General features: G+C 38.6%; 1 protein-coding gene across 16 annotated transcripts in view; it reads right to left on the bottom strand.

The window, feature by feature from the left end:
- Nucleotides 1-26784, bottom strand: part of CALD1 (caldesmon 1) — a 183293-nt gene that overhangs the window by 77821 nt on the left and 78688 nt on the right. For 12 of the 16 annotated variants that reach the window (XM_070513818.1, XM_070513842.1, XM_070513843.1 and 9 more), the window contains exon 3: nt 17393-17504. In XM_070513818.1, coding sequence (XP_070369919.1) covers nt 17393-17463 — 71 coding nt within the window. In that variant the 5' untranslated portion in view covers nt 17464-17504. Of the gene's footprint in view, nt 1-17392; nt 17505-18198; nt 18628-26784 lie in introns of those variants that run through there. The other 4 variants (XM_070513833.1, XM_044744940.2, XM_070513884.1 and 1 more) reach the window with 1 other exon arrangement.

The following is a 26784-nucleotide window of genomic DNA, read 5'->3' as shown; positions in this document are numbered from 1 at the left end:
GAAGCCTCACGGTCACCAGAGACTGCTTCATGAGTGTAGAGTCAATGCAGAGGGAGGTGAGGTCATCATAAGGAATATTTCGCTCAAGTCAAGGGGAGACGTGAGTAAAACACCTCCCTCAGTGGAAAGAATACTTCTCACATGAACAAACCCTGAGACTCAAGATCTGTCTCATCTGGGTATTCTTAAATGCCCATTGCCAACCCTGGTCTTGGACTTGGCATTCATGCAGACCTCTTCTACCGGCCCGTTTTCTTTAGACTTACTAACCCCACAGGTGATTTAGACTGAATGTTTGTGTCCCTGAAAAATTCATATATCAAAATTTTAACCTCCAATGTGATGGTATTAGGACATGGGGTCTTTGGGAGGTAATTAGGTCATGAAGGTGGAGTCCTCACCAATGGGATTAGTGCCGTTACAGGAATAGACAGAGAGAGCTTGCTTTTTCTCTCTCTCTGTCCACCATGTGAGCCAACAAGAAGACAGCCAACTGAAAACCAGGAATCTGGCCCTCTCCAGACATGGGATCTGCCAGCACCTTGATCTTGGACTTCCCAGCTTCCAGAACTGTAAGAAATCAATGTTTGTGGCTTAAGCCACCCAGTCTATGGTATTCTGTTATAGCAGCCCGAACTGACTAAGATAATAGATTACAGTTACATTTGCTTACATCTGGGAGACCTAATGCAATTTGACACTTATGTGATGAATTTATTACAAATGTTCTTTTGTAGAATTCTTGAATGTCTTTATGGTGGCAGCTTGAGACAGCAGATGAGAAATTTAGGAGAAAGCTCTTCAGCTGTGGGATGCTATTTTACTTTGAAGTTATTGGGCAATGAAATGAAGCTGTTATTAGGACCAAGGCAGGAAAAGAAAATGGAATTCTCTTTTGCTCATTAATTTATAGAATAGAACCAGGCAGGGTTTTTAGTGAAAACATTTAATTTTAAAAAATCATGTTCATTTTCCCCATTTGAAAGCCAAAAGCCATCTGGAAATTTTTTAAATTTAGGATCTCACGAAGACAACAAAGAAAACAAAATAGATGACACTTACACAAAAAGTAGCAGACAGTCACTTGAAATTTGAAAGCCAGTGATCTGAAATATGCATTCAGCCTTCTAAAATATGCTGCAAAGTAGAGAGGACTGATGTAATCTGAGATTCTCCTAGGTATTTTAGAATTCAGAGTCTTTCTAGGATAACTTCAAATTGTCTTTCCTTCTGACTCTTTCCCAGTGGATCGAAGAATTAAAAATTAAATTAAAAATTAAAAGATACAATTCTGAAACTACTCTATAGTGCTCCCAAGTCTGTGTGTTCTGCATGTTCCAGCTCGCTAACTTTATTTTAATTACAAAATTTTATGTTAACGAATTAACCAAAGGGTATCTTTTGACAATTAAGAAACTTGATGCTTTGGTGGAGAACATATTGTGTCATAGTCAATGTTTATCGAATTAATCTGAATCTTAACTTAGAGTTTTGATTAATGGTTGTTTATAAATACTCCTCTTTTTTTTTCCAAAAAGTATTTTTTGAGGTGTATGAATTATTTATAAAAACAAAAAAATGCTCCACTTCACTAAAAATAAAATTAACCCCCCATATCTTTGTTAAAAAGTCTTGGGTTCTAATGTATTTCTTTATTCTCTTTTTCTTCTTGGTTCATCACTGCATACTAATACTGGAAAATAATCCACTATTTAGAGTCTAAACTTTAGACCCAATTTCTATGTTAAACACTGTCTATTTCAGAAAGAGTGTTGGTTGAATACCAACCTGAGTTTGGCCCTACCCCTTGTCTTCTTCTGCCTGTCCTCCTGGGCTTAACTCAAGAAGTTTACTCCTCCAGACCACACAGTTGGTCTTTCATTAGAGAAATTTTTGATTATATGGTTTGTTCATGGTTGGACTCCTTAGGGTTTGGTACAAACCCTGTAGTTTGATGATTATCTGGTCTTACAATGCAAATGTTAATCTCAAATAATAATAAGGGTGTGAGTACTAGAGCAAATAGGCCAACTAAAGAGGATTGACTCTTACCCTATTAATATCATTTGTCTCCGTGATGCAACTAATAAGCATAATATCAAAATTATATGATGTAGAAGTCCAATTATCCTTAATAATTAGAAAAATACATGAGGTGAGTTTCTTCATCTCTCTAGAAAAAAAGACATGGAGTGAAAATTCTAGTGGCTCAGCAGAGGAGTGATGGAATCCTAAGGAAGTTATGGATGGTGTCAATACTCAGAGAACACCACAAAGGTCACTAACATTTTTGCCTCCCTGCAAAGAGCTTAGCAAGCTGAGCAAAGTTCTGCCCGAATACACGGACGCGAATTGAAGTATCTGTTCATTCATTCAGTCAACATTGCGTACTGGTCTTTGGGGAAATAAAAGTGAGTAAGATGTAGTTTTTGATCTAGAGTTGCTTTCAGTTTGGTGGGGAAAACAGATATGCCAACAAATAAATATATAAAATAGGCGATAATAATTAACATAAATAAAAAGTGTTATGGGAGACCCAAGGTAGGAAATCAGTCACCTTGACTGGAGATGTCAAACCTCTGGAAGGTTTCTCCCAGAAGATGACTGTTGAGCTGGGTCTTCAAGGCAAGTCAGAGTTCACCAGTTACAAGGGGCTTGAGAGAGAAAAGACAGTGGTGTGGAAGAACATAGAATCTCTTTAAGCTGAAACAGCACATAAAACATTAACCAGCTTAAACTAGTTTTGCTTCCTTAAAACAGGTTGTTGATTAATCGAACCTTGTTCAATAACAGAGAAAGGACTGCGCATGTGCCAGAGAGGAACCCGTAGCCTCAGGATGACCCTGGAACCGAGAATGTTCAGAAATGTTGCCACTGGAGCCCTTTACAAAGCAAGAAGTCCTTCAATAAGAAAAATCTGGCTTCCAGCAGCCCAAGTAGCTTGATTACCATTTATGGACTGATTTGAGACTAGCCAATCAGCTTACTGGGGCCCAGCTGCAGCTTATTAGTTCCTAACGCCTTAAATTTTGCCCCAAATCATGGATCAGGGGGACAGATTTGAGAGCTTTGCCTCCTGTCTCCTTGCCTTTCAACCTTGAAATAAAGCTCTTTCTTTTCTCAAAAGCTAGTGGTGCCATAGTACTGGCTTCTATGCGCATCGGGTTGCAAACCCTTGCTCAGTAACAAAGCCTGAGGACTTTTGCCAACTTAGATACAAAACCAGACAAGTAAATGACCAACAGCAGGGTTTATTGTGATTGGGATAAAGCTATTATTTTAAATCTTTTGAATTTTCTCCTCAATTCACAACTACAGGGAAAGGGAAGATAAAATGGCTTTGCTCCAATTTGCAATTGAAGTCTTAAGATCTCTCCAGAGGTGACAAGCTCTAGGGAGGGTGACAGGTAACATCTTATAGCAAATGAATCTGACTTAAATGAATCAGACAGCAATCTCTACACGATAAACATGTGTCACGTGCACCACCACCCTTTACACTTGTGATAGCATTTGTCCATATCTCATTTAATTTTCTCTGCCACCCTGAGAAGAGTCAGTTCTATGTTACAGATGAGGTAACCCAGATCTGCTACAACTTTATCCAATGTCCTCTTTCTTTGATCCTTGATCTAAAAGTTACTTTGTTTTGTGGAGTTAGAGGCAGTTGTGAGGATTGGGCAGAAGCATAATGCAGAGGGAAAAGCACCAGACTTGGAAGAAATGACAAAGTCTCCAGATTTAACCCTGCCACTGGCTGTGTGCTCTTGGACATGTTACTTTGCAAGTCTGGGTCCAATGATTTGGATTTCCAAACCCTTTTCAGAGAAGTAGGAAAGAGAGTCTTAATTTCTGATCATGTAACCCAACAGGATACCAGAATCTGTCTTCTAGCAGCAATTCTGCACTTCAGGAAGAGTTCTCATGGAAAACTAACTCCTTTCTAAAGAGTATGCCTCCCTTGTTCAGCTCCATCATATCTCTGACAAACATTGCAATGCGACAGAATTTATATTGCTGTGGCTATGATGTGAGGGACTTAGAAATGAGAGGATTAGGAGTCTCCATCCTGCCTCAGCCTTGAGTTTTATGAAAACTTCATTCTGCTCAGTTCGTAAACCGTGGAGCTTCTGTAGTAATGATACTCCCTGGGTAGCCAGATCATACTCTGTCGATGCTGGCTCAGAAAACGTGTATATATTTAGGGTGTTTGGCTTTCATGGTTAGGCAGGAAGAGTTAAAGGCTCTTAAGAGGGGAGTAGCAGGAAGTAAACGCACCAGCTATCAACTCTTTCTATATCACAGTTTTTGTCCAAGTCCCCTTAACAGTAGTTTCTCATGTTCTTCATCAAGGAAGAAGAGATGGTGAGGGAATGTTAGATCCCTAAAATGGGCCTCCACTAAAAAAACTCAAGATTTACACAGAGATTAGAGCTTTTGATTAGAGAAACAGAAGGACTGCTCGAGGAAGGAGTGGGCAGAGGCATACATCTCCTGTAATTGCCAATAGTGCCTTGGGAAGGATGCGGTGTAATTATACCTGCTGAAGCTTCTTGTCTTCGAATCGGCATGATAACCCATCATCTCATCTTGCTCATCTGTTTGGTCACTTCCTGCTCAGTTATTTTCAATATTAGTCTCTTGAGCTCCCTAGAAAGATCTGCCAACAGAGCAAGGTTTTCTGTGGGAATCAAAAATGAGTTGGTTGCTGTTATTCTAAGTAGGCCCAGTAGAGCGACTAGCTGCAGGAATAAAGGACTCTTTCATACCTAGTTGCTGGTGCCGGCTCTGGGAGTTATCTAGCTTTCATTTGGAGAGCTCTTGAAGTATGCAGCGTTCCCACTGGGCAATAAGACCCAGGTTAGACTTAGGAAAATAAAAAGCACATATTGAGCAATCTTCTGGAACACCAGTTGGATTCCTAAATGGTACAGGAAAATGGAAGCCAGTGAAGATGTGACACGGGATAGTCCGTGTCACCCACAATGGAAAACATGAATGTCAGAAGAATTTCCTATCCTAAACAATGTGCAGTTTCAAGTACACTCTCTGGAGATTCTCCTGAATGTACAGGCTTCTGGCTGCTATTTATAGTGGTCAATGTGTACTTTACCAAGATTTTTATTCCAACAAAGGAACTGTATGTGATGTAGGGAGTTATTAAAATGGAAAATAAACCCTCACACTTGAACTTAGTCAATTGGTACTAATCACAAATACGTCAGACCTCGCTAACCTAGACTAGCTGGAAGGAGGGCCAGGCCAAACTATGAATTATTTTTAAAGAAATCTAGTTTTGAAAAAATGTTCACATGTACCTGGTGACTTCCACTGGGCTACAAAACACCAGAAACTTGTTTAAAAATTGTTTAAATAAAAATGATTTATAATTGGCAAATTAAGCTTTTAAGTGTAAGTGAGTATTTCTAAAGTTCTTTAAAAAGTTTTAAAAAGTTGTGATCTCAAGTGTTTAAAAATTAAGCTATGGAATGTAGCTTACATATTTAACATGTTAATCCAATCCTTTATTTACAAGTCATTCAAAATTTTAGTTTTATGTTGTCCCAGAATAAATGACAAAAATTCATAAATGGAGAAATTTGGATTAATGAAGATTTACATTAGACTAAAAACTGATTTTCCAACTGCTGATGACCACTGCTTGTTAGATGGCAAACTAGTGAAAAGAAATGATTTTATTCACAAAGTACACACATTTTTCCTCTAATCTCATTCACACATGAATGAGAATCCACTTATATAGTCACTACATGGTTCCAACTTGCTCATGTTTCACACCTGGTGGTAATTTCTTGTGACACTGTTGAGGTCCTTTGGGATAATAAAGGTCAAGAACTTTCCTAGAAGACTTCAAAGCAATTGAGATAGATTTCCTTTGACACAGAATTTGGAACAGTCTGTAATCATTCCTGTCTGCCATTCCCACCTGGGCAAGTGATGGCCACAGATGCAAATCTCTTACACCTGGTTGGTCAGTGAGAAAACCAATAGGCAAAATATTCAGCATAGATATTTGATAGCCTTCAATACATTTCTATTAGACTTTGATGAGACTTCTTTGTTGGTAGTACTGTATACTTCTCAAAGGTTCCCAACTTTAGGTTCCTTTGGTGCTGTGTGTTCAGAACGGCAAACTCCTTGCCCTCTCAGGGAATAAAGGGCTCTGTTAACACCTTCACCTGAGTCTGGAGAGAATCTTTGGAATGCCCTGGATCACAGGGTACTGGAAAAACTATCACCTAAATTCACACCATCTTATTTAGAATTTTCTTTTAAAATAAAAGAATTATTCAGGATACTAGTGACCTCTGTGGATGGAGGGGCAAGGAGGCAGGATTGGGGAGGGGTCTGCAGGAAGTTCCAATGGTTTTGGAAATGTTTTAGTTCTTAAGCTGAGAGATAAGTTTATAGGGTATGCATTATGATGACCTACAACTTCTATACATATTACATAATATTATTTTGTAATGTATCTGCTTTTTCATAATTAAAATGAATAAAGTTATTAATTAGAATAAAATGATTAAAACTTATACTGTAGAAATTGGGCACATAACTTTCTTTGTAGTATTAGTACAGTATTCATACATACTATTGAGATGTTTTTGGTTCCTGTTTTAGTGGTGTTGAAACCATATATTATGTAACATTAAAAAAGAAATTATGTCCACAAGGGAAAGAAACTATTTAAAGTATATAATTAATTGAATATTGGATATATAAATTATTGAGATAAAGACCTTGCTATGTTAGGTACCAGACTATCCTGTATTTTTATCTTTATTTCAAACCAGTAGGGAAAATGAAAAAAGATTCTTAAAAATAAAGAGGTAGATTTTCTTTTCAGCATAGAGACTTTGTGTGCATAATTCTCCCATCACTTTCAAGGTGGCTGCTAAAACAGATTTGAAACAGAGTAGAGTAGACACCAAATTGTCTGAAGACATGGGGACTGTGCACATGTTTAGTGATTCAGAAACCCCAGAAGGTAGCTGCCGAGAGGCACAGTTTCTAGGGAGATGACCCTGGAGAGGACTTTCCTGATAGCTCCATCATTACCATATCCTCCAGCCAGCCAAAAAAGAGCAAAAACAGGTAACATTTACTGAGCATTAATCACATATTCACATATATATGATATATATATATACACATATATACATATCATTATCATGTGTACATATCATGTATATAGTCTATCTCTGTCTATCTATCTAACCTATTTATCTAGTGCTTTAAAATCTAGGTGAAAACTTATGAGGAAGAACCGTTATGATGGTCGTTTTCCTGATGAGAAAATGGGCTTCGAGAGGCTAGATAGAGTTGTCCTTGCTAACCTGGCCAGGATTCAAATCCAAGTCTGTATGATCCCGGTTTCTGGAAGGCATCATGTCTGTTTCTCATTCCATATCTGCCCCATCCTCCCAAAAGAGAGCAGCAATAAAGGTGAAAGATGAAATCCTCTTTAAGGAATGAAATCAGTTCTTATCTCAGATTTAGAGAGAAAAATCCTTTGATGAGTTTGAATTGCTAAAATGAAACTGGTAAGGATGGAGAAATCCTACATAATAACTTAGTATCAAAATTAAGCTTTGTTTAAAGAAATCTTGCCAAGACAACATATACCAAATAAAACTCTTCCAAAGTTAATGGCAAATAGGATTCTGTTTGCAAACTCACCACAGTTTTTTTTCCTTCTTGGCTCATATGGCAAAGTTTGATTCCTAGTTCCTAACAATTAACTGTTTTCATCCTGCCTATCTGCTTATCTTTCTTTGCTTTTCATTTTACTCACCGTGAAGCAATCTGACCTAATCTCCTTTTATTTAGAAATATTATCCATAAACTGTTTTTAAATTAAGAAAAGAAAGCACTCTATGTGCAATACATTGTAGTATACACTATTTTCTCAAAAGCATACTCTATTTTCCTAATGAGTGGTCATGGCATTTTTTATGAGCAAATCCGGGTGGCTCCATTCATTTAGGGATCCACACCATGCAACCAGGCTCTGCCTCAGCTTAGCTGCATGATCTTGAGAGGGTCAATAGCCCTATATGTAAGTCTCTTCATATGTAAAATGAAGCTTTTAAAATTCTTTAGATCAAGGATTCTTGGCCCAGAATTCAGGGGCCTCCAGGAGGTCTGTGGATGGAGGTCTCTGACGCCACTGAAGAAAGTGCCAAGTTTTGTGGGTGCACATGTGCATTTTTCTTGGAGGAGGGTCTATAGCTTTGATCAGAGACTCAAAGTAGTGTGTGGTCCAAAAATGAAAGAGTAACGTTCCACCACAGAAGATTATCTATAAGGTCAGTGACAGCCTTAAGCATTTATGAGTGATGATGTGACTGAAACCCCTGTCCTAAGGGTGAATATACTCTTAGTGAGAAAAATCCAGAGAAAAGCCAAGAACAGTTATGCCAGCAGCCTTCTTTGGCTTGAGGGGGAAAACTCGATCTTCTCTGCTTCTATTTTTCTGTGAAATGGGAATAACATGGTAGATTTTTTGAGGGCAAAGGAAATAATGACTGTGTCTACACATGTAAGCAATTTACCTGAATAAGCATAAAGAACAGTTCAATTAGGCCCAACTGCCTCATTTACTCTGTTGCCACATAACTGTTTTCAATGATTTTTCCCCCCCATTTTAGGGAGTTATTGTAGAGATGATGGACCTTCAGCCAAGACAACCAGTTGAAACATGAAAAATTCCATTGATCAATTTGTTACAGTGGAAAGGTTTTGAGATTTGGGGCAGGCAGAACTGGATTACACTCTCAAGCTATTATGAAGTTGGACACGTTACTTAACCTTTCAGACCTATAGATTTCTTAACCATAGAATAGGGATAATAATATCTAGTCTACTATAGACTGAATGTTTGTATGCCCCCAAAACTCATATATGGAAACCTAACCCCCAATGTGATGGTATTTGGAGATGGGGCCTTTGGGAGCTGATTAGGTCATGACATGGAACCCTCATGAATGGGATATATGCCCTTTATAAAAGAGACCCCAGGGAGCTCTTTTGCCCCTTCCACAATGTGAGGACACAGAGAGAAGACATCTATCTATGAACCAGGAAGTGGACGCTCACTGGATACTGAATCTGCTGGCACCTTGATCTTGGACTTCTCAGCCTCCAGAACTGTAAGAAATAAATTTGTTGTTTACAAGGCACCCAATCTATGGTATTCTGTTATAGCAGCCTGAACAGACTAAGATACAGCCAAAGGGTTGTTTTGACAATGAAGTGATATATAAGGCATATAAAGTGCATCCCCCAGACTGGCACTTGGTTGGTGCTAAACAGATGAGGGTTCCTTTCCCTTTCTAACATCAGATGAAAAACTTGGCTGATACTTTCTTCCACTTGAGAACTATTTTTGCCAAATTGAACTCTTACGTGAAATTCTGAGTTATGTTTTACATACTATATTTAAAATAAAGGACATATCATTAATGAATTAGAAAATTAACCATATGGTCACAATATGTGATTTTGAAATCCTCAAATAGCAATTATATTGGTGTACTAGACTTAGATGTGGCCAAAAGATTTAATTCTTTCTTAACCTCAATAGAAATATCTTAGCAAGGTCAAGATCAGTATAGGAAAGAAGCTTTGCAGTAAGAATGCAGCAAATCATAATGACTGAACTGACAGAAGACTGAAAATTCAAACTCAGTAAGATATTCTTTTGTGCCAAGGCCCACCAAAACATTAATATAATTTAATAATATTTTAATAATAATAAAATATCTAACATTTGTTGAGCGTGGCCCAGTAATTGTGTTAACTTCTCTATATGGGTTTAGCTAGCTTCATCTTTACAGTGGCCCTGGGAGACAGAATAATTATCCCCATTTTTATACATAAAGAAATAGAAGCAAGAGATGTTTAAGTAATCTGTCACAAGGTTACCCAACTAGTAGTTATTAAAGTCAGAATTTGAACCCAGGTCTGTCAGACTCTATCACCCACATACTTAACTACCACATCACCCTGCCTTTCCCCAGGTGATCGAAGACTGATAAACTATAAGTGTCACATATACAGACAGTAAAGAAAAATTTACCACTATTTCAAACTATATGTTTATTGACACATATATGTCACACTTTTTTTTTTCCAGCTAAGAGTGAAGTTAGGGTCAGGTCATTAAGAATCTAGATTTTCTATTTTTATTGAATGCGTGTTTCTGGACTCTTGATGCTCCACTGGTCACCATAAAGTAGGATACTTTTAGGCCCAAAGACATTGTTAGGTTAGTGGAAATTCATCAAAGTATGCCATCTTTACCATTTATAATTCGACCATTTATAAATTGACACAGGTAATAAATGATGTCGATTTAGAGTGAGTGAGAGAGAGGACAAGAGAGGGAAAAATATGAATATGTATATATATTTTGATTCTTCCTGTGGCTGGACACAAATAAATAATTAAAGATCCCTGAGGGGAAAATTATCTACCTCATTTTGTCTATGGGCCTACATTCAAGTTGGGCCGACCCTAAACAATATCAAATAGACATAAAAACCTTATGGAAATATTTTTAAATCCCTTTCAAACAAACTACTTGAAGAAATCTTTTAACTTAAAAGTAAAAATTCAGATAATAAATCCTAACATTTTTTGCTCCCTGGAGTGATCAATTTTCTGAGAACTGAAGGGAAGTTTTGAGTAAATTTAGCTACACTAATAAATTAGACAGTTTCAAAGGAATATTTTATTTAACTTCCTAATGGAAAATAATTTTCTGATTATAGAATAATAAAAAATGCACTTGGAAAGATTTTGATTTAAAAATTTCAAGGTCAAAATGCTAAGCATTTGAAAAAATTGTTTTTGTGCGTGTGTGTGTGTGTTGTATAATCGTTGATTGACGACAGCATTAAATCATGTAAAAAAGTTTCAGTGATACAATTCTGGGAGGGGACGACCTAGACCCAATGGATTTTTAAAAATTGTTTGTTTTTCTAGTGTAGTGAAAATATTTGCTTTCAAATGTCTAATCATCAGGATATTTCAGAGGCCCATAAAAATGTATGAATGATGACAACAACAACAGTGTTTTCATTCCCTTTATTTATGTCTATGAGCCTCTGAATCTGATAACACAACTCTACAATAGGAGCCTTTCTTCTGATCAGAAAGAGGAACTCACATTGAGTGTGGAAAGCATGAGCTGGGAATGTAATGAGTTCACGTCTTGAAAAGTGAGAGAGCTGCTTGTTGGGAAAGCAAGCCCAACAGAGGGAACATTATGTCGGACTGAGAATCTCTTCATGGATAAAACATCACTGCAGGTTTCTCAGCAGATACACCAAAGCTCAAAATCCTCTTGGCCAAATGTAAAAGATGAGCTTGAACTGGTGTGAACTCTCGTGGTGAGACAATACACTCCTTCCTCAGACCCTGTTACCATCACACCCACTCAAAACTCTTCACTCAACAGCTCATTCCTGCTCTTTGTCTTGCCTGGAGTTCCTGTATCCTCTGAGAAGTGTAGAATGAAAGCTTCCATGTTTTAATTTTGTTTTGTTTTATAGTAAATATAAAATGTATCTTCAATTCCTTGTGTGTTGCAGAGAATCAAATCAGACAATAGTGATGTTTCTTGAATAACACTCAACAAATAGTAGTAATAATTCAGTACATAATAAATAATCATCTAGCAAACACTAGATCGTTAGTACTGTGTTAGTACTTTTCATGCATTATCTTTTTATATCCCTACAAAAACCCTGTGAGGTGGATACTATTATTTCCCTCATTTCACAGATGAGGAAACAGAAGGTTAGAAAGATGGAATAATTTGCAAGCTCATGTAGCTAACATGAGACAGACCTGGGATGTGACAGCACAGCTTCCTAATGCAAACGCCCATGCCATTAACAGCTAAGTTCCACTGCCTCCCACAGTTATGCCTCTTGGTGTCCCTTCATTTATACAGAACATGTATGTTCTATTCAGACACACCTATTGCTGGTGCTGTGGTCAGTCCATCTTTGCCAGATACACATAAAGGCCTGGCAGTTTTTTGCACTTGTCGAATAGGAAGAGAATTGGATTTGACCCCTTTGAAAATGTATTCCTTTCCATTACATTTTCCCTTTTGAAAATATATGTATTCCCTGATGATACAAAAGCATGTATGTGCATAATGCAGGGTACACAGTCTGGGTGTACGGATGGGAGGAGATATAGAAATGAGAGAATCAAGTGTAGATGAAGATGCACATGGACCAGGGGCAAATACATTAAGATGAATGAGAAATACAGAGACGAAGGCAAAGATGGATTGAAATGAAAGAAACAGAAAGGAAAGAACATACTTATTACTTTTTTATTCCCATGAGATAGGTGAAGAAGAACAAACAGCAAAACGAATTATTTGTTCAAATGGGTAACTGATTAAAAAATACAGTGTAATTTGAGATATGTATAAACAGTGTCTTTTGCTTAGAAACAATGCATTTAGGATTTTCACTGATCACCTGCTCAATCCATTCTGCCCACAGAAATTTCTTTCTTCTCTCTTTGGTCAAGATTGCTCTAAAGTCACTAAGCTACCTAAGATTTGAGCCTTGTGACGATCGAGACTCCACCTGGACTGGTGACTGCTCATCCCTACGGTTCAGGCTAGTATCTTGCACTTGATAGATATTCAATACATTTTTTTGGATGACTGAATGAAGTACCTCCTTATACCAAATCTAAAAATGTCATCTTAAGGACTCAGAGTGAAAGCGAAACAAGGGAGAAGGACAAGGGGAATAGCAAAAAGATGCACAGGCTAAGGGGCAGGCCAAAGAAGGGAAGGATGCTTTGATTAGGTTCATAGTCTAGCTTATGGAAAGCTGGATGATTTGAGATGGACTGGACTACAACCCTCAGAATGAGGCCTGTGTATGACAGTCTCAGGGCAGCCATGAGGCAGGGAATAGGTGCCAGTCCCAAGCACATGAAAGCCAGCACGGCACGAAGTGTATGGTGAGCTTTTCAAATAATCTTTTAAAAGATGTATTTCTGAAGAATAGAATGTATAAGAATCTGGCTTATTTTAATTTGTGGTTATTACAGCTGGTGAGAGCACAAGTTTTAAATTATTTATCATTGCAAAGTAAACTGCACCTGCTAGTCAAACTCAATAACAACTAATTAAAATAACAGGGTACTTTTTATTTGGAAAGCCTTTGTGGGTAAGAAGTGGAAAAGTCAACAGAGTTTCTCTTCCTCCACAGTGTCTACAGAGATACAGCATACAAAGGGCATAAGCCATCTTTAATAAGAATCAATGAATATCAGCGTACATACCATGTTTGAGGATATAAAAATGTAGTTTCTTGATCCTCAATTGGTTTTATATAGGTTGAAAAGCATTAAGCACACTCTTCCCAATTCTGTCATTCAGTTGGTCTAACCTCAGTGCTCAAAATAGAGCTTGGAGCACAGTAGATGCTCAATAAAAATCTGTTGAATGAGTGAGTGAATAAATGACTCTGGAGCTGCGAGCCTTGGGGCCACTCTATTTTTCCTAATTTATTCCACTGCCATCCTAGATTTGATTTGAGTTCTTTCTTTCAGTTCCCTAACTCCAAAGGAAAGTAGCGTCTACTCCAGTTTGGCCCCAAGAATAATGGGGAGGGCCACAGAATCACATTTTCCAAAATGGAATCTTGCCTTATTTTTTTATTTGTTTTTAAATAAAGTAATATATGATCATCGTAAAAGAAAAATTAGACAATACCAAAAGCAAAAGGAAAGTAAAAGTTACCACTAATCCCCCAGAGTAAACATCAACTCCTGTTACTGATGAGGAAGCCAAGGTCTAAAGCTAAGGGAAGAGGGATTTGCACAGGGTCTTATATGCCCTTTATCTTCAGATCAAAACCACAATTTTGGATGGCCCTTGATTTCTGGTTCTGGCCATCTGTTTCCTGTACACACCCTGAACTTTCTCTTTCAAGTTGGCTGGACCATAACGCCTGACCTTTACTATTTCCATAAATGACCAGATTTTTGAAAATCCTAAAGAGTGAACATAGAGTCACTTACCAGATCCCAGAATAACAGAACTAGAAGGTTCACCTTGAAACATGTAAAAATAAACTTAGTATAAATATAAAGAAGTACTTAAGTACTTCTCTCAAAAAAGAAAGAAAGAGGGGCCAGCCCCGAGGCTGAGTGGTTAAGTTCATGCACTCCACTTCAGCAGCCCAGGGTTCACCGGTTCGGATCCTGTGTGTGGACCTACACAACACTCATCAAGCCATGTTGTGGCAGCGTCCCACACAGAAGAACTTGAATGACTTACAACTAGGATATACAACTATGTGCTGGGGCTTTGGGGAGAAAAACAAAAAAAAAGGAAGATTAGCAACAGATGTTAGCTCAGGGCCAATCTTCCTCACCAAAAAGTATACCTTAAAAAAAAAGAAAGAAAGAAAGAGAGAGAGAGGAAGGAAGGAAGGAAGGAAGGAAGGAAGGAAGGAAAGGAATCAGGTGGAACATAATATCCAAAAATCATTAATACAGACAGAAAAGTAAGTGAAACAAGATTAGGACAAACTTGTGTAAATTGTGTAAATTGAGTAAATTGATTTTAGGTTATTAAGGGTACCTAACTAAGCTTCACTGAGTACATTCCTTTTAACGTTGACTTTAAAGAAAGACATCCTTCCACACAAAGCACAAAACCAGAAGGAATGAACATGTAGCTGTGTGGAAAGTTCTTAGGCAAAATCTGGTTCTAAAGAAACCTAGTTCATTTGCTCTAACTACAGTGTGGCTCTGACCACAGTGAGTTAACTCTACTGAGGGAATCACGTTGATACCCTGTCTCTCTATTCACAGAGAAAGCAAAGAATCAGAAGATACTGATCTAGCTCCATGTCAGATTTCCCGTCCTCACTCCTGAGTCCCCCTAGCACCAGTTCTCTTCGGGCTGCCCCCACACTCTGGCCTGGTTTGTTTCCTGATCCTGCTATACTTTGGTTTCCTAGCATACCGTGAAAGACATAAAGGCAGAAACCACGTCTATTTATATCTCAGCATAATTTTCCCTGTCCCTAGCACAGACATGGAAACTTGGTTGGTACTTAATAAGTATTTGTTGAGTAAAGATATTTTTTAGGCTTTCAGGAGAAACCAAGGCCAAATAACCCTTCATTGGAAAGAATAAGCTATGTGCCACTGGGCCTGGACACTGCCTACAGGTTTTGATGTCCACTCCACGTGAGTACCCCCATATTCTCTCTGGTTCTACCCACCCCCCTGATCTTTTGGTCTCCTTTGATGGCTTCCATTATGCCTTTATGACCTCTCACTCTCTCTACACTTGCTTTCTTGGCTCTATCACTACCATCCACACTCAGCTTTTGCACTACCACCATCATACTGAGTGTGCCCAAACTTACTTCTCCAATAATAATGTCTCTCCCTGTCTGAACAAAGATTGAAAATTCCTATCTCCAAATGCCTGGAAGATATCTCCATGTGGATGTGGTTTCTACCTGAAATTAAACACTCCCCCCATGCACACGGAAGAATGGAACCTTTCCCAGTTTTCCCATTTGAGACGATGCAGAGACTCTTCTTTCAGATCGTCAGACTTACATTCTTTGCAATTGTTTCTGACTTTCTCCCTCTCCTGAAAGGTTTGCTAATACTCCCTCTATAAAGACTCTCCTATTTGATCTTCATTTCAATGTTTGATGCCCTGGTTCAGGCTCTCATTACCGTATGTTCAATACTGACTCTTCCAAGGCTGGTGTCTCCACACTCTAGACCACCGTAGAGAACTTTCTCCAATGTATTTTCATGACACATAGCTCCCCTGCTAAATCTCTACTGCCTTTTATGTGAAATAGAAACACTCAAGATGTGCAAATCTAACTCATTCTTCCTTAAGCACTCAATGGATTTCTTGCACGAGGATTCTCATTTCCACCTCTAAGCTCCTGCTGGTGTCATTCCCCCACCTAAATGGCTCCTCTCTTCCTCTTCATCACCATCATTACTTCCTCCATGGCTTACCACTTCCAAGGAAACTTCCCTGACTAGTTTCATCACAGGATGATAACTGTCTTTCCTTCTCTCGGCATTAACGTTTAGTTCTGGCTATGTTGCTATGTTGTTTCTTACTTGTTTAGCTAACGATAATGGTTGAAAATAATAATAACAATGACTATGATTTATGGAAGCCTACTATGTGCCACGTACTGGGCTAGGCCATTTATGAAGTTCAATAATCTTCACAACAACCACATAAATTCTATAGATATTATCCCTATTTTACAAATAAGGCAACTGTGGCTTAGAAGTCATTTGCTTATGGCCACACAGCTCATAAGTGTCAGAGGTGGGATTTGAACCCACAGAGTCCAGCTGCCACTCATGGTACTATGCATGTATGTGCATAGACATTCCATGAATGGCAGCCAACTCTGACCAAGTTAATCCAAGACCGTAGCTTTAACCTCTTCTTTTGCATTCTCCGTACAAATAAGTAGAGCTTATAGCCCAAGATATGTTTTGCTATATGTGTAAGTTTCCGGTTTTCTACAGCAGAATCGCTAAAAGATCACCTTGCTGCCATCTTTTCATTGGTGCGTGATTACTGAGAAGCAAAACTGATTTGGTTTTAAGACTCTTGTTTAACATTTTTCTTCCTGTGAATGCCCACTGTGCTTTCTCAAAGGAACATCTGATTTAAGCCACATTAAATGCCATGTCCTTTGCTATGAGGCCTAAAATTTTAAAATATGCATTTATGTCCCGTGCTTCATATGTCATTGCTTTATTTCTCCAACTTGCCCTTGAAGTCACCACGACAGACATTTCACACAACATAACAGCTTCCAACTAGACTCAGAATCTCCACAGTAATATACTCCACCAACTATTAACCCATGAGATGTGGATTACTGAATTGGGATGCTTTTCTAAAAAGAATAAAAATTTGTCACAAGATTCTAATAAGAGTAAAAATTTGTCCCCTTTACTTTGTTAGACTGAAGATCCACTTCCTAAACGGTCTCAATATTCACTATTTATCATTTTTCTGTTATTTCAGTTATAATTGCTTTTTAACTTTTATCCACGTATTGCTTTTGTCATTTAAAAATTCCAATATGAAAGACACTGATTAAACGCAACTATTTAGTTTTTCTCAAATCTCTCTTTTTCTTGATGTTTGTTTTATTTTTTCATGCAGAGTTTAGAGTCTTAGGAATATTTTCCCTAACTACTTTTGTAAACAGTTTAGTGTGCAATACATTTGCCTCTTCAGAGTGATGATCCTTGAGGCCTGGAACCAACATTGTTAATAACAGAATACGAATGCAATCCGGATCCTTACCTTTCTGCTTCGAGGCGCATCTCTTCCCTCTTTTGCCTCCTAAGTTCTCTGCGACGTTCAAAATCATCCATGGTGTGGTTTCAGGATTCAGGAGACCAGATAATGTCTGGATCTAAAGAGGAGGAGGTAGAAATCAACATCATAGATGAATCGGAGTATTATCTCCCATGAATCGCTTAGGTCTCCCCCTACCCCCAGACTTTTTCATCACTTCATTTTTTTCTTTACTCTTAAGAAAAACACCTTAGAAGACTGGTGAGGCAGCCAGTGATCAATTTATGACTCCCAAGCCGAGTTCTTTATGTGTTAAATTCAGTCTCATTCATGAAACTATTAGAGACAAAAAAGTAAGATTCTAGGATTACAGTTAAAAAAATAAAGACCTCAAGAGACAGAGAGGTTTTGAAGATTTGAAATATTGGTGGGATCACTTCAGAGCTACCAAATGATTTTGTTCTTTGTAACTTGCTGCCCACAGACAAAAGTTATGAAAAAGTGAACAAAGAAAGAGGAAAAGAGAACAAGAGTGGAAAAAACAAGAGAGAAAAGAGAAAGGGGCAAGAAAAGGAGTACGTAGGAACTAAGAGAAAAGTAAAAGAGAGAAATAAAATAATACAAGTATCCAGGCATAATTTGCATATTCTACAAGAACATTAATATCAGAATGATAATAGAGGCCACAGCAATAATACCATGAATAAACATAATGCAGCAGCATTTTAAAAAGCAGTTACGTTGTGATCAAGCTGTTTTCAGAGCTCAGAAGTCCCGGCTCTTTGTAACCCAACCATTTTATCCTTTCCTACCTCCTCCGTGATGGTTTGAATCCCAGAAAGATCTTCCTTTTCCAGCTCTTCAACTGAGGAACCCGCTTCCCCTGTGTTTCTGTGCCATGGAGTCAAGTATTCCAGAATTCCCCTGCAGCCCCCAAACCCAAAATGACTACCAGAAAAGGGGAAGCGGGCTCTTTTTGTCCTTGCTTTGTTTACAGAGCTGTCAGTGGTTAGTTAAACTCGGCCTGGAATCTGGCATTTAAGGCCTGCTTGAAGATTGTTTCCTGTGTGGAGCGGGAGGCCTCCACTTCCTCTGGAATCCTAGACTCTCTGCTGCACTCAGATCACAAAAAATATTTTCCAGCGCTTTCTGTGCACATGAGACGAGCCATTTGCCCCGCGTAGGAAAATAAGGAGCTGCACAAAGCCTAAAGCCATCCCCTAATGGCATTTTTGTTTGATGGAGCAAAAAGCAAAACTTAGATTTTGAAGCCAAGTTCAGAAACCTCCTTAAGTAAATTGTCAAATTCTTTTATTTTCAAGCATTTTTTCCCCTTAAAAAACCCACAAAAACAAAACTAAAATCTCAGCCAACAAAAACAAAACTCAAATATGTTTGAATTCCCCCCCCCTTCTTATCCCCTAGGGTCTTATTTATACTGCTTATAAATCTTTTGGAAATTCAAATTTTGGTGTTCATTTGGAGTTTTTAAATTTTAAGGTGTTCTTCTACCTCCTCTTACCAAGAATACTTTCCAAGATTTTGCTAGTTATGAAGGAAAGAATCAGTTCTCCTTTTTTAATTTCATCAACCATAAAGACATTTCTCTATATTCTCCAAACTGATCTAATCATAGTTATCAAAACGGAAAAATAAAAGTGATTTCAGGGTCATCTAAGGGTCTTTCTCCTCAAGGTGGGCTCCTGTTCTGAGCAGCGCAGCCCTGTGAGCAGTGGGACCAAAACTCAGTTACTTGAATGCAGGGTGTAGTGAGAGAGTAAGCTCTTCAGTAAAGTCTTTTGTTGTATATAAACCACTTCTCCAATAACTATAGCAACAGCAAACAGAAATGGGAGAAAGAGGTCTGTCTGTAAGCAAACAATTTCACTTTTTAAAATTTATCCAAGTGGCTTGAAGAGCATCCTCTAAGCTTTCGGGTCTGGCTTATACAAGCTAAGTAGTCATGCTGGCTGCTTGTTAACAGTGGTTCGAATTTCTCAGCCTATACCTCTGGTGGAGGTGCTAATGAGCAGTGAAACAAATCTCCCCAAGCAGGCCGAAGAGGCATCTGGTTGGCAGAGCCCGACAGTGTCTTGGAGTACGCAAAGGAAAGTGCAGCTGGCTAACATTGAGTGGTCACTTGTTGACCATGCTCACTGGTTCTCTACCTACGCACATTCTTTTTCTTCTACCCATTCTCTCCTCCTACAGCTCACCTTTTCTTACTTACTTGGGCAATTTTTTCTTTCCCAACCATAGAAAAACTCTACCTATCCGGTTATTTACTCATTTGAATGCTGCAAGTATGTATGCATGTCATTTAGGCGGTGGAAGGGAGGCAGACAGAGAGAGAGTGAGCTCTATGCTGCATCTACGTAGACAAGTGCCTTTCTGGGTCATGCTTTGTGGACATGTGGTAGGTACATGTGAGGGAGAGGAGAAAACACATCTGGGTACTGCGTGGTATGACTCTCTGTTGGGGTGTATGTGGTTGGGTCGGGGAGAGAAGGTGTGTGTGTTTGTGAAAATGGCTCTCGGTTGGTCTCAAAGCAGGATGGGGCCGGAGTTTTTCCTTAATCCTCACACCCTCGTATCACAGAACTTTCTGAAATTCTATGGCACCGTTCCTATGTAAGAGGAGCCATGTCTGGGTAGAATTGTAAATGATTTTTTTCTCCCTCTTTTGGGGGCAGCACCTTCCACGCCCCCATCTCTCATTTCCTCTCCTAGCCCCAGTCAATGCTGGACTACTTCCGGCAACAACGGTTAGGAAACAAACTGCACCAATGAAATGATGACATGTTAAGGCAGAGGGAGTTTGTAAACTGTGCAGCTCCTGAGAGTCACAAATGGACAGAGTAGCCTGAAATGCAGGCTAGAGGAGGTATGTATCAATACATACGACAGGCGGGTTCTTGGAAAGTTTTATGAAAATCTAAATTTTGGGGGGGGTTAGTCATGCTATTGAAAGAACTCTGATGTGACTCCTTCTGTAAAGGGAAAAAAGTGCTTTTCAAAGGCAGATGAATCATTAGCTTCTGACAGATGCATTTGTCTTGTCAACATGGGTTCTCAAATACCGGATTTTCTTGAAATAGGGCACACCTATGTTGTAATTAAGTGATAAATCAATGTTACAGGTTTCAAATCACTTAGCACACTGCCCTTCCTTTCGGTAATGACACCACACGCTGGTGGCCCAGGTGATGGCACTATAAATGGACCTCCTGTGTCTCTCCACCACGTCAGGACCTCCTGAAGGGTCATCTCCTTCCGCTTCTTCTCAATGCTTTTCCCTCTCTGCTTCCTGTGGGGGAGGAGGATTTATCGATATTTATCAATATTTCTTCTGCCATTTCTTTTTTCATTTGTTTCATTCTCTGTCACTTTCTTCTCTTTCTCTTCTCCATTTCCCTCCCTAGATTGGGAATTAAAGTATATTTATTAAATCCAATCTATGATTCTTTTCCTTAAATTAAAAAAAATTGAATTAAATTTCTGATGTGCATCCTTCAACCAAGAATTCTAATTATTCCTATGTTTTGTGTTTGCAAAGCTTTTTTTTTTTGTGCCTTTATGGGTGTGTGGCTCTCACTACAGATATTTCCTGTGACTGCTTTATAAGGAGAACTAGTCTGTTTCTGCTCGTTTGGGATGGGGTTTGGTGGCACATAAGAAGCCATGTTAGGGGTGTGTGTGCGCGCGTGTGCAGATGTGTGTGTGTGAGTGTGCGTGTGTGCACAAGCATGTGTAAATACAGTCAAGGCAGGAGACGGTTGTGAGCAGTTGGCTTTTTAATCCAGCGCTCAATTATTAGGGGCAGAAGCCACATGGAGGAAGCTAAGTCCCATCTACCTTCAAATTATCACAAACAGAATGGCGAATGAGTGGGGGAAAGTCTTTGGGCTCTTGGGCAGTGCTGATACTGGTCTTAGAATGCATCAAAAATAAAACCTATTGAGTGAGGGACACTGAATACGCTAATGCAGCTTCCAAAAGTAAACAACATTTATTGAATATGTACTGTGTGCTGGGTCATATTTTGTTACTTGCTTTTTTTTTTTTACAATTAATGGGCTTTATTTTTGAAAGTAATTTTAAGTTTAAAGAAAAAGTAAACAGAAAGCACAAACTTCCAATATAATTCCTGTCCTCCACCCTGCCCAGTTTCTTCTCTGTTTGCATTGAATTGTGTACGCCCCGCCAAAAGATATGCTGAAGTCTTCACCCTCAGAATGTGACCTTATTTGGAAATAAGATCTTTGTACATGTAGCAAAGTTAAGATAAGATTGTTAGAGTGGGCCTTAATCACAGGGTGTCCTTACAAAAAGGGGAAATTTGGACGTAGAAACAGACACACACAAAGGGAAGATAAAGTAAAGACACAGGGACAATGCCATGAGAAGATGAAGGGCAAGGAAGATCTGAGGCTACCAGAAGCTGGGAGAGAGGCACGGAACACAGACTTCCCGAGGGTCTTCAGAGGGAGCATGGCCCTGCTGACACCTTGATTGGACTTCTAGCCTCCACAACTCTGAGACAATGCTTCTGCTGTTCTAAGCCACCCAGTCTGGGGCACTTTGTTCTGGCAGCCTTAGAAAACCAATACAGCCTATCACAAACATCTTGCAGTAGTGTGATACACTAGTTACAATTGATGAACCAATATTGATACATTATTATGAACTAAAGTCCATAGATTACAATAGGTTTCACGCTTTGTGATGTATAGTTCTGCGGGTTTTGCCAAATGCATATCTCATCTCCACCATTATATTATCAGACAGAAGAGTCTCACTGCCCTAAACAGCCCCTGTTCTCCATCTATTCATCCTTCCCTCCTTCCCCCTTCAACCCTTGATCTTTTTACTCTTTCTATAGATTTGCCTTTTCCAGAATGTCATATAATTGAAATCATACAGTATGTAACCTTTTCAGATTGTCTTCTTTCATGTTGCATTTACCTTTTCTCCATGTCTTTTTGTGGCTTGATAGCTCTGCTGGGCCATTTAAACATATGTAAGATCACTTTATCTACATAATATTATAATCTCCATTTACAGAATTTCGAAGTGTGTGCTCCTAACCACTATAATATTCTTGGACTAATCCACTAGTTCCCTCTAGGAATTGTTTTCCCTCTCAGGGAATAAGTAAGACTGCCCCAGGGAAGTTCTGAGAAGACTATCGTCAATGATCTCCGGCTTAACTCATTGGATCATATAAACTAAGATAATACCTCTTTAATTTCAAATCCATTTGGTTTAAATCATAGAATTATCATGTCTCAGAGATTTCAATTGAATTAAACCTCGAAAATACTTTTAAGCCTCTATTATTTTATCGCTATTTTTTCTAGGATTCATAAATCAGAATGGTCAGATTCTGGACAGCCTCGTTGCAATTTCTTTGAGATGTTAGAGTTTCTTCTCTTGCATTGCACCTTCCTCATTACACACCTTCCTGCTCTGGCCCACTGTATCCTCATCCCCAACATAACTATTTCTTTGCAATTGCAAGAAACCCCAGTCTCCCGACCCTCATAACCGTTGTTAGACAGATCCTTTCTGACGAGTCATCATTATGTATCCACTATAAATTTCATGGCCCAACTACCTCAATGAAGCCCCACAAATCATTTATAACATCAATATTCAATGAACATTTACTAAGTATTTACTGTGTGCCAGGTTCTGTTCTAGGCACTGGGGATACAATGGTGAACAAGACTGAAAGGGTCCCTGTTTTCCTGGAACTTGCATTTCAGACTTTCTTGTTTCTTTAAACTTCTACCAGGTCTGTCATACCCATCTTCAAACTTGGATCACATCTATCATCTGCCTTCTGGTTTTCGTTCTTGAGATTCAGGGCTTTGTGGGGGATAGTCAGGGACCATGTTTTGTCTGTCCCAAAGGTTTGTGTTAATTTCAGCTGGACGATTACTGCAACTCAGTGATGCTTCTCTTCGTCCTACAAGTACTGGGCGATTTTTGAGTGTAACATACTCCAGCAGATTTCTCCAGCCCTGCCCTTCAAATTATTTTCACTCATCTCAATCCTTCAATTGCCCTCCTCCACAAACCCTTGGCCAACAGTAACCTGGACTCAGACTTAGGAAACTGGCTCACCCTTTCTGTAAAACAAGATGGTTGGACTAGACAATGTCTGAGGTTTCATCCTACTCCATATAATAGTGTAGTTCTATATCTGCTTTCCAATCCAGCAAAGATGGATGCATCAAACATGACGTGTCCATGTTTCCTTCTTTCCAGGTCTAAATGATATCTAAGTACATTTTCCTCTAATTTTCTGATTTAGAAAGCATTAACTTTCCTTTCAGGCAGAACATCTCATGTCATCCTAAATAAAAAATGTTTTATTGCCTTTCAAATGTGTCTTTCAATTTTCTACCTCTGCACTTTTATTTCATACTATTGCATCCATCTGGAATGAGCTCTCCTATCCTCTTTATTGTCCATATTCTATTCAGCTAAGAATTTCAGGCTCAAATTTCACTTCCTTCATGATGGCTTTCCTGAGGACACTAGCTTGGAAGTGATATCTCCCTCCTTGAACATCTATCATTCATATTGGTAATTAATGATGTGCTGCCTTGCTGCAGCTCATTAATTGTTCTAAGTAGCAGTTGAATATTTTACTTTCTACATGCCTCATTCTTAAGGTCCCTTATGAATAGATACAGCCATTTAAAAAATCTCTTAACTATTGAGACATAGTAAGAACTCAGAAATTGTAGTGATTCAAGTCATTGGATTTTTATTCTTGATTTTACCATTATGAGTATGGAAACTGTAACTCAAGCTGATTCATCTCTGTGTTTTATTGACTGATCAGTGTTTACAAAGTGAATTAAAGACCTTGGTAATAGACTATACATGAATCTCAAAAGTTACATAAACCCACATTTGCAGTAGTTACACAGTAAACCTGGCAGTGTTTTCTTTCTGACTGTAGAAAATGAACTTTTGTCCTTTTTAAAAAAATTCAATTTATCAACCTGCTTTACTCTTTTCTGAACTGAATGGTTCATTTGGGACTCAAAAACCAAATAAACACATGGATTGTAACGTACAGTTTGGACTTAACTTTAGCTCAACCTTCACCATCGTGTTCCAAAAATCTGTGCTACTTAAAAAGAAAAAATACATGTAATCATCAAGGCACATTTGTCAAGACCAGCAACATAGAAATAAGAACGAATGGGATCAGCCTGAGGAGCTAGGCCTTCACAAGTCATTTCTTTTCTCTAACCAGTAGAATCGGAACGCACAGTCCTACTGAGAGCAGGCTAACAGGTTCTGACCTGTTTTCTCTCCTTCTCTGCTCAGTCGTTTATGGTTACTTTTTCTCTATTTGCATTTTTCCATTTGCAAGACAGGAGACCTAACAGACTTAACATTACTAAAATCAATGTCCTTGTGGCCTCTCTCCCACGTTAGGAGGAGTGGGCAGTTGGGGCATTTTAGGTTTGTGAAATGATAATATTTATATATATTGACTTCAACACTTGGAAAGTCAACACATTCAAGGATTTTAGGTCGCATTTTAAAGTGTTGTCCCAAATAATACCACCTTATTTGGAGCACTTTATATTTTTCAAAACTCTATGGCTATCATTGTTTGATACTCCCAAGGAAGAGAAGTAGATTGATCTCCATTTAAAGAATAAAGACAGACAATAGAGACCTTTAGCATCAGCTCCTTAGCCACAGCCAATCAGTGGAAAACCAGGACTGGTAGTATTTAGACTAATCTCTAAACCAACCTGAAGATTTTCTTAGAAGAGTGAAGAGAAGTGAAAATTTGGAACCCAATTCCTTCTGTGCCCTTTTCAAGAGTTTAAAATACTTTTCCTTGGCAAACTCAGGGAGAATTAGACTGAAAGACGCAGGTGAATACCAAATCAGAATAGCCATTGGGCCACAGCTGCTCTCTTTGACCTTAGAGAAGAGTAAAAGGCATAGGTGTGAACCTTAAGGAAAAAATGGAAATTCTCCACCAACCTGTGTCTGTGTGAGAAAAAAAATGTATAGTTTGCTAAAAAATGTATACTTGTGCTTTCTGAAAGAATGCTGATACCAGAGGCCAATTCTGGTGTTCTGAGACTGGGGCTCTGGCCCCAGTAGAACTGTCCAAAGATGGGTAGGGCCCCTGAGAAAGTGTGAACCCGTGTCCCTGCTACTGGAAATAGTCAGAGAGGTGAAGTAGCCATCAGTTTAGGGCTGTCCTGAAAAGATATTTGTTAAAATTCTAAGTCTGTGCTGTCCAATACAGTAGCCACTAGTTACACTAGGCAAATTAAATTTAAATTAATTAAAATTAAATAAAATTAAAAATTCAGTTCTGTAGCTTCACTGGCCCCATTTCAAGTGCTCTGTGGCTACATGTGTCTAGTGGCTACCATATAAGACAGAGAACATCTTCATCATCATAGAAAATTCTATCAGACAGCCCTGCTGTAAGGCCTTCCAGCTCCTGACAGAAAATGATTGTCCTGTATGAAGTAATGTGTGCAGTTCAGACATGAAGGTATGTAAGACATGGTCTCTGTCTTCAAAGACCTTGCAATCTCATAAAGAAGATGGAATAAAATCTGGGGTATGGTACAGGTCAGCATCTCAAAGCATGGTTGTACTCTTTTAATTCTCTCGTTAGTAACCTGTCTGTTCTCTTGCAGAGTGTCTTCTGGATTGGGCCATCGCGCTATGACTGAGCACTTGCTGCTGAGAAAGTGAAATGCTTGGCAAATGAGAAAGAAGCTGAGACACTGTCTCAAGAGAGATCGCACTTCAAATTTCGCAACAAGGCCTAAGAGTGGTTTATTTGGAACAAAAGATCAGAGGCCATAGGTCTTTACCAATTATAAACATGGTACAGAGATCATCATATTTTACATAATAGTTTTACTTGTGCATGACCCTCAGGCCTTTCTGGTCTACTCAGCTATAAAAATATCAGCAACCCATGGGTCTGCTCTTTGTGATGGATTTTTCAACAAACATTTCCAATTTAGTGATCAAACACTAGATCCAGAGACTTAGCCAGCTATCTAGCTAATATAAAATATGAGTAAGGTGAGAGAGAGTTTAGATGGCAGGATGCAAATCCATTTACTCTGCTAGAAATAATTCAAAGGTATGTCCTAGAGGCACTTGTTAATGGCAACATTTTTGTATATGAAGGACATGCTATTATTGATCAGGGACTAATTATTCTCTAGTGAATTATTCAGCTTCTATTCATCATGGTCATAAATTCACTTACTGTGTTCTGGAATTATGAAACAAGTTAGAGACTATTCCAGGAGTTTATAATCTAGGACATAAAGCTTTGAAACCAAACCAAGAGACATTATCCATTATGTCCCTTGGACATA

This window comes from Equus asinus, chromosome 1, assembly GCF_041296235.1.
Source record: "Equus asinus isolate D_3611 breed Donkey chromosome 1, EquAss-T2T_v2, whole genome shotgun sequence".
NCBI lineage: Eukaryota > Metazoa > Chordata > Mammalia > Perissodactyla > Equidae > Equus > Equus asinus.
The sequence above is the reverse complement of the archived record's forward strand: the minus strand, read 5'-3'. Positions and strand labels throughout refer to the sequence as shown.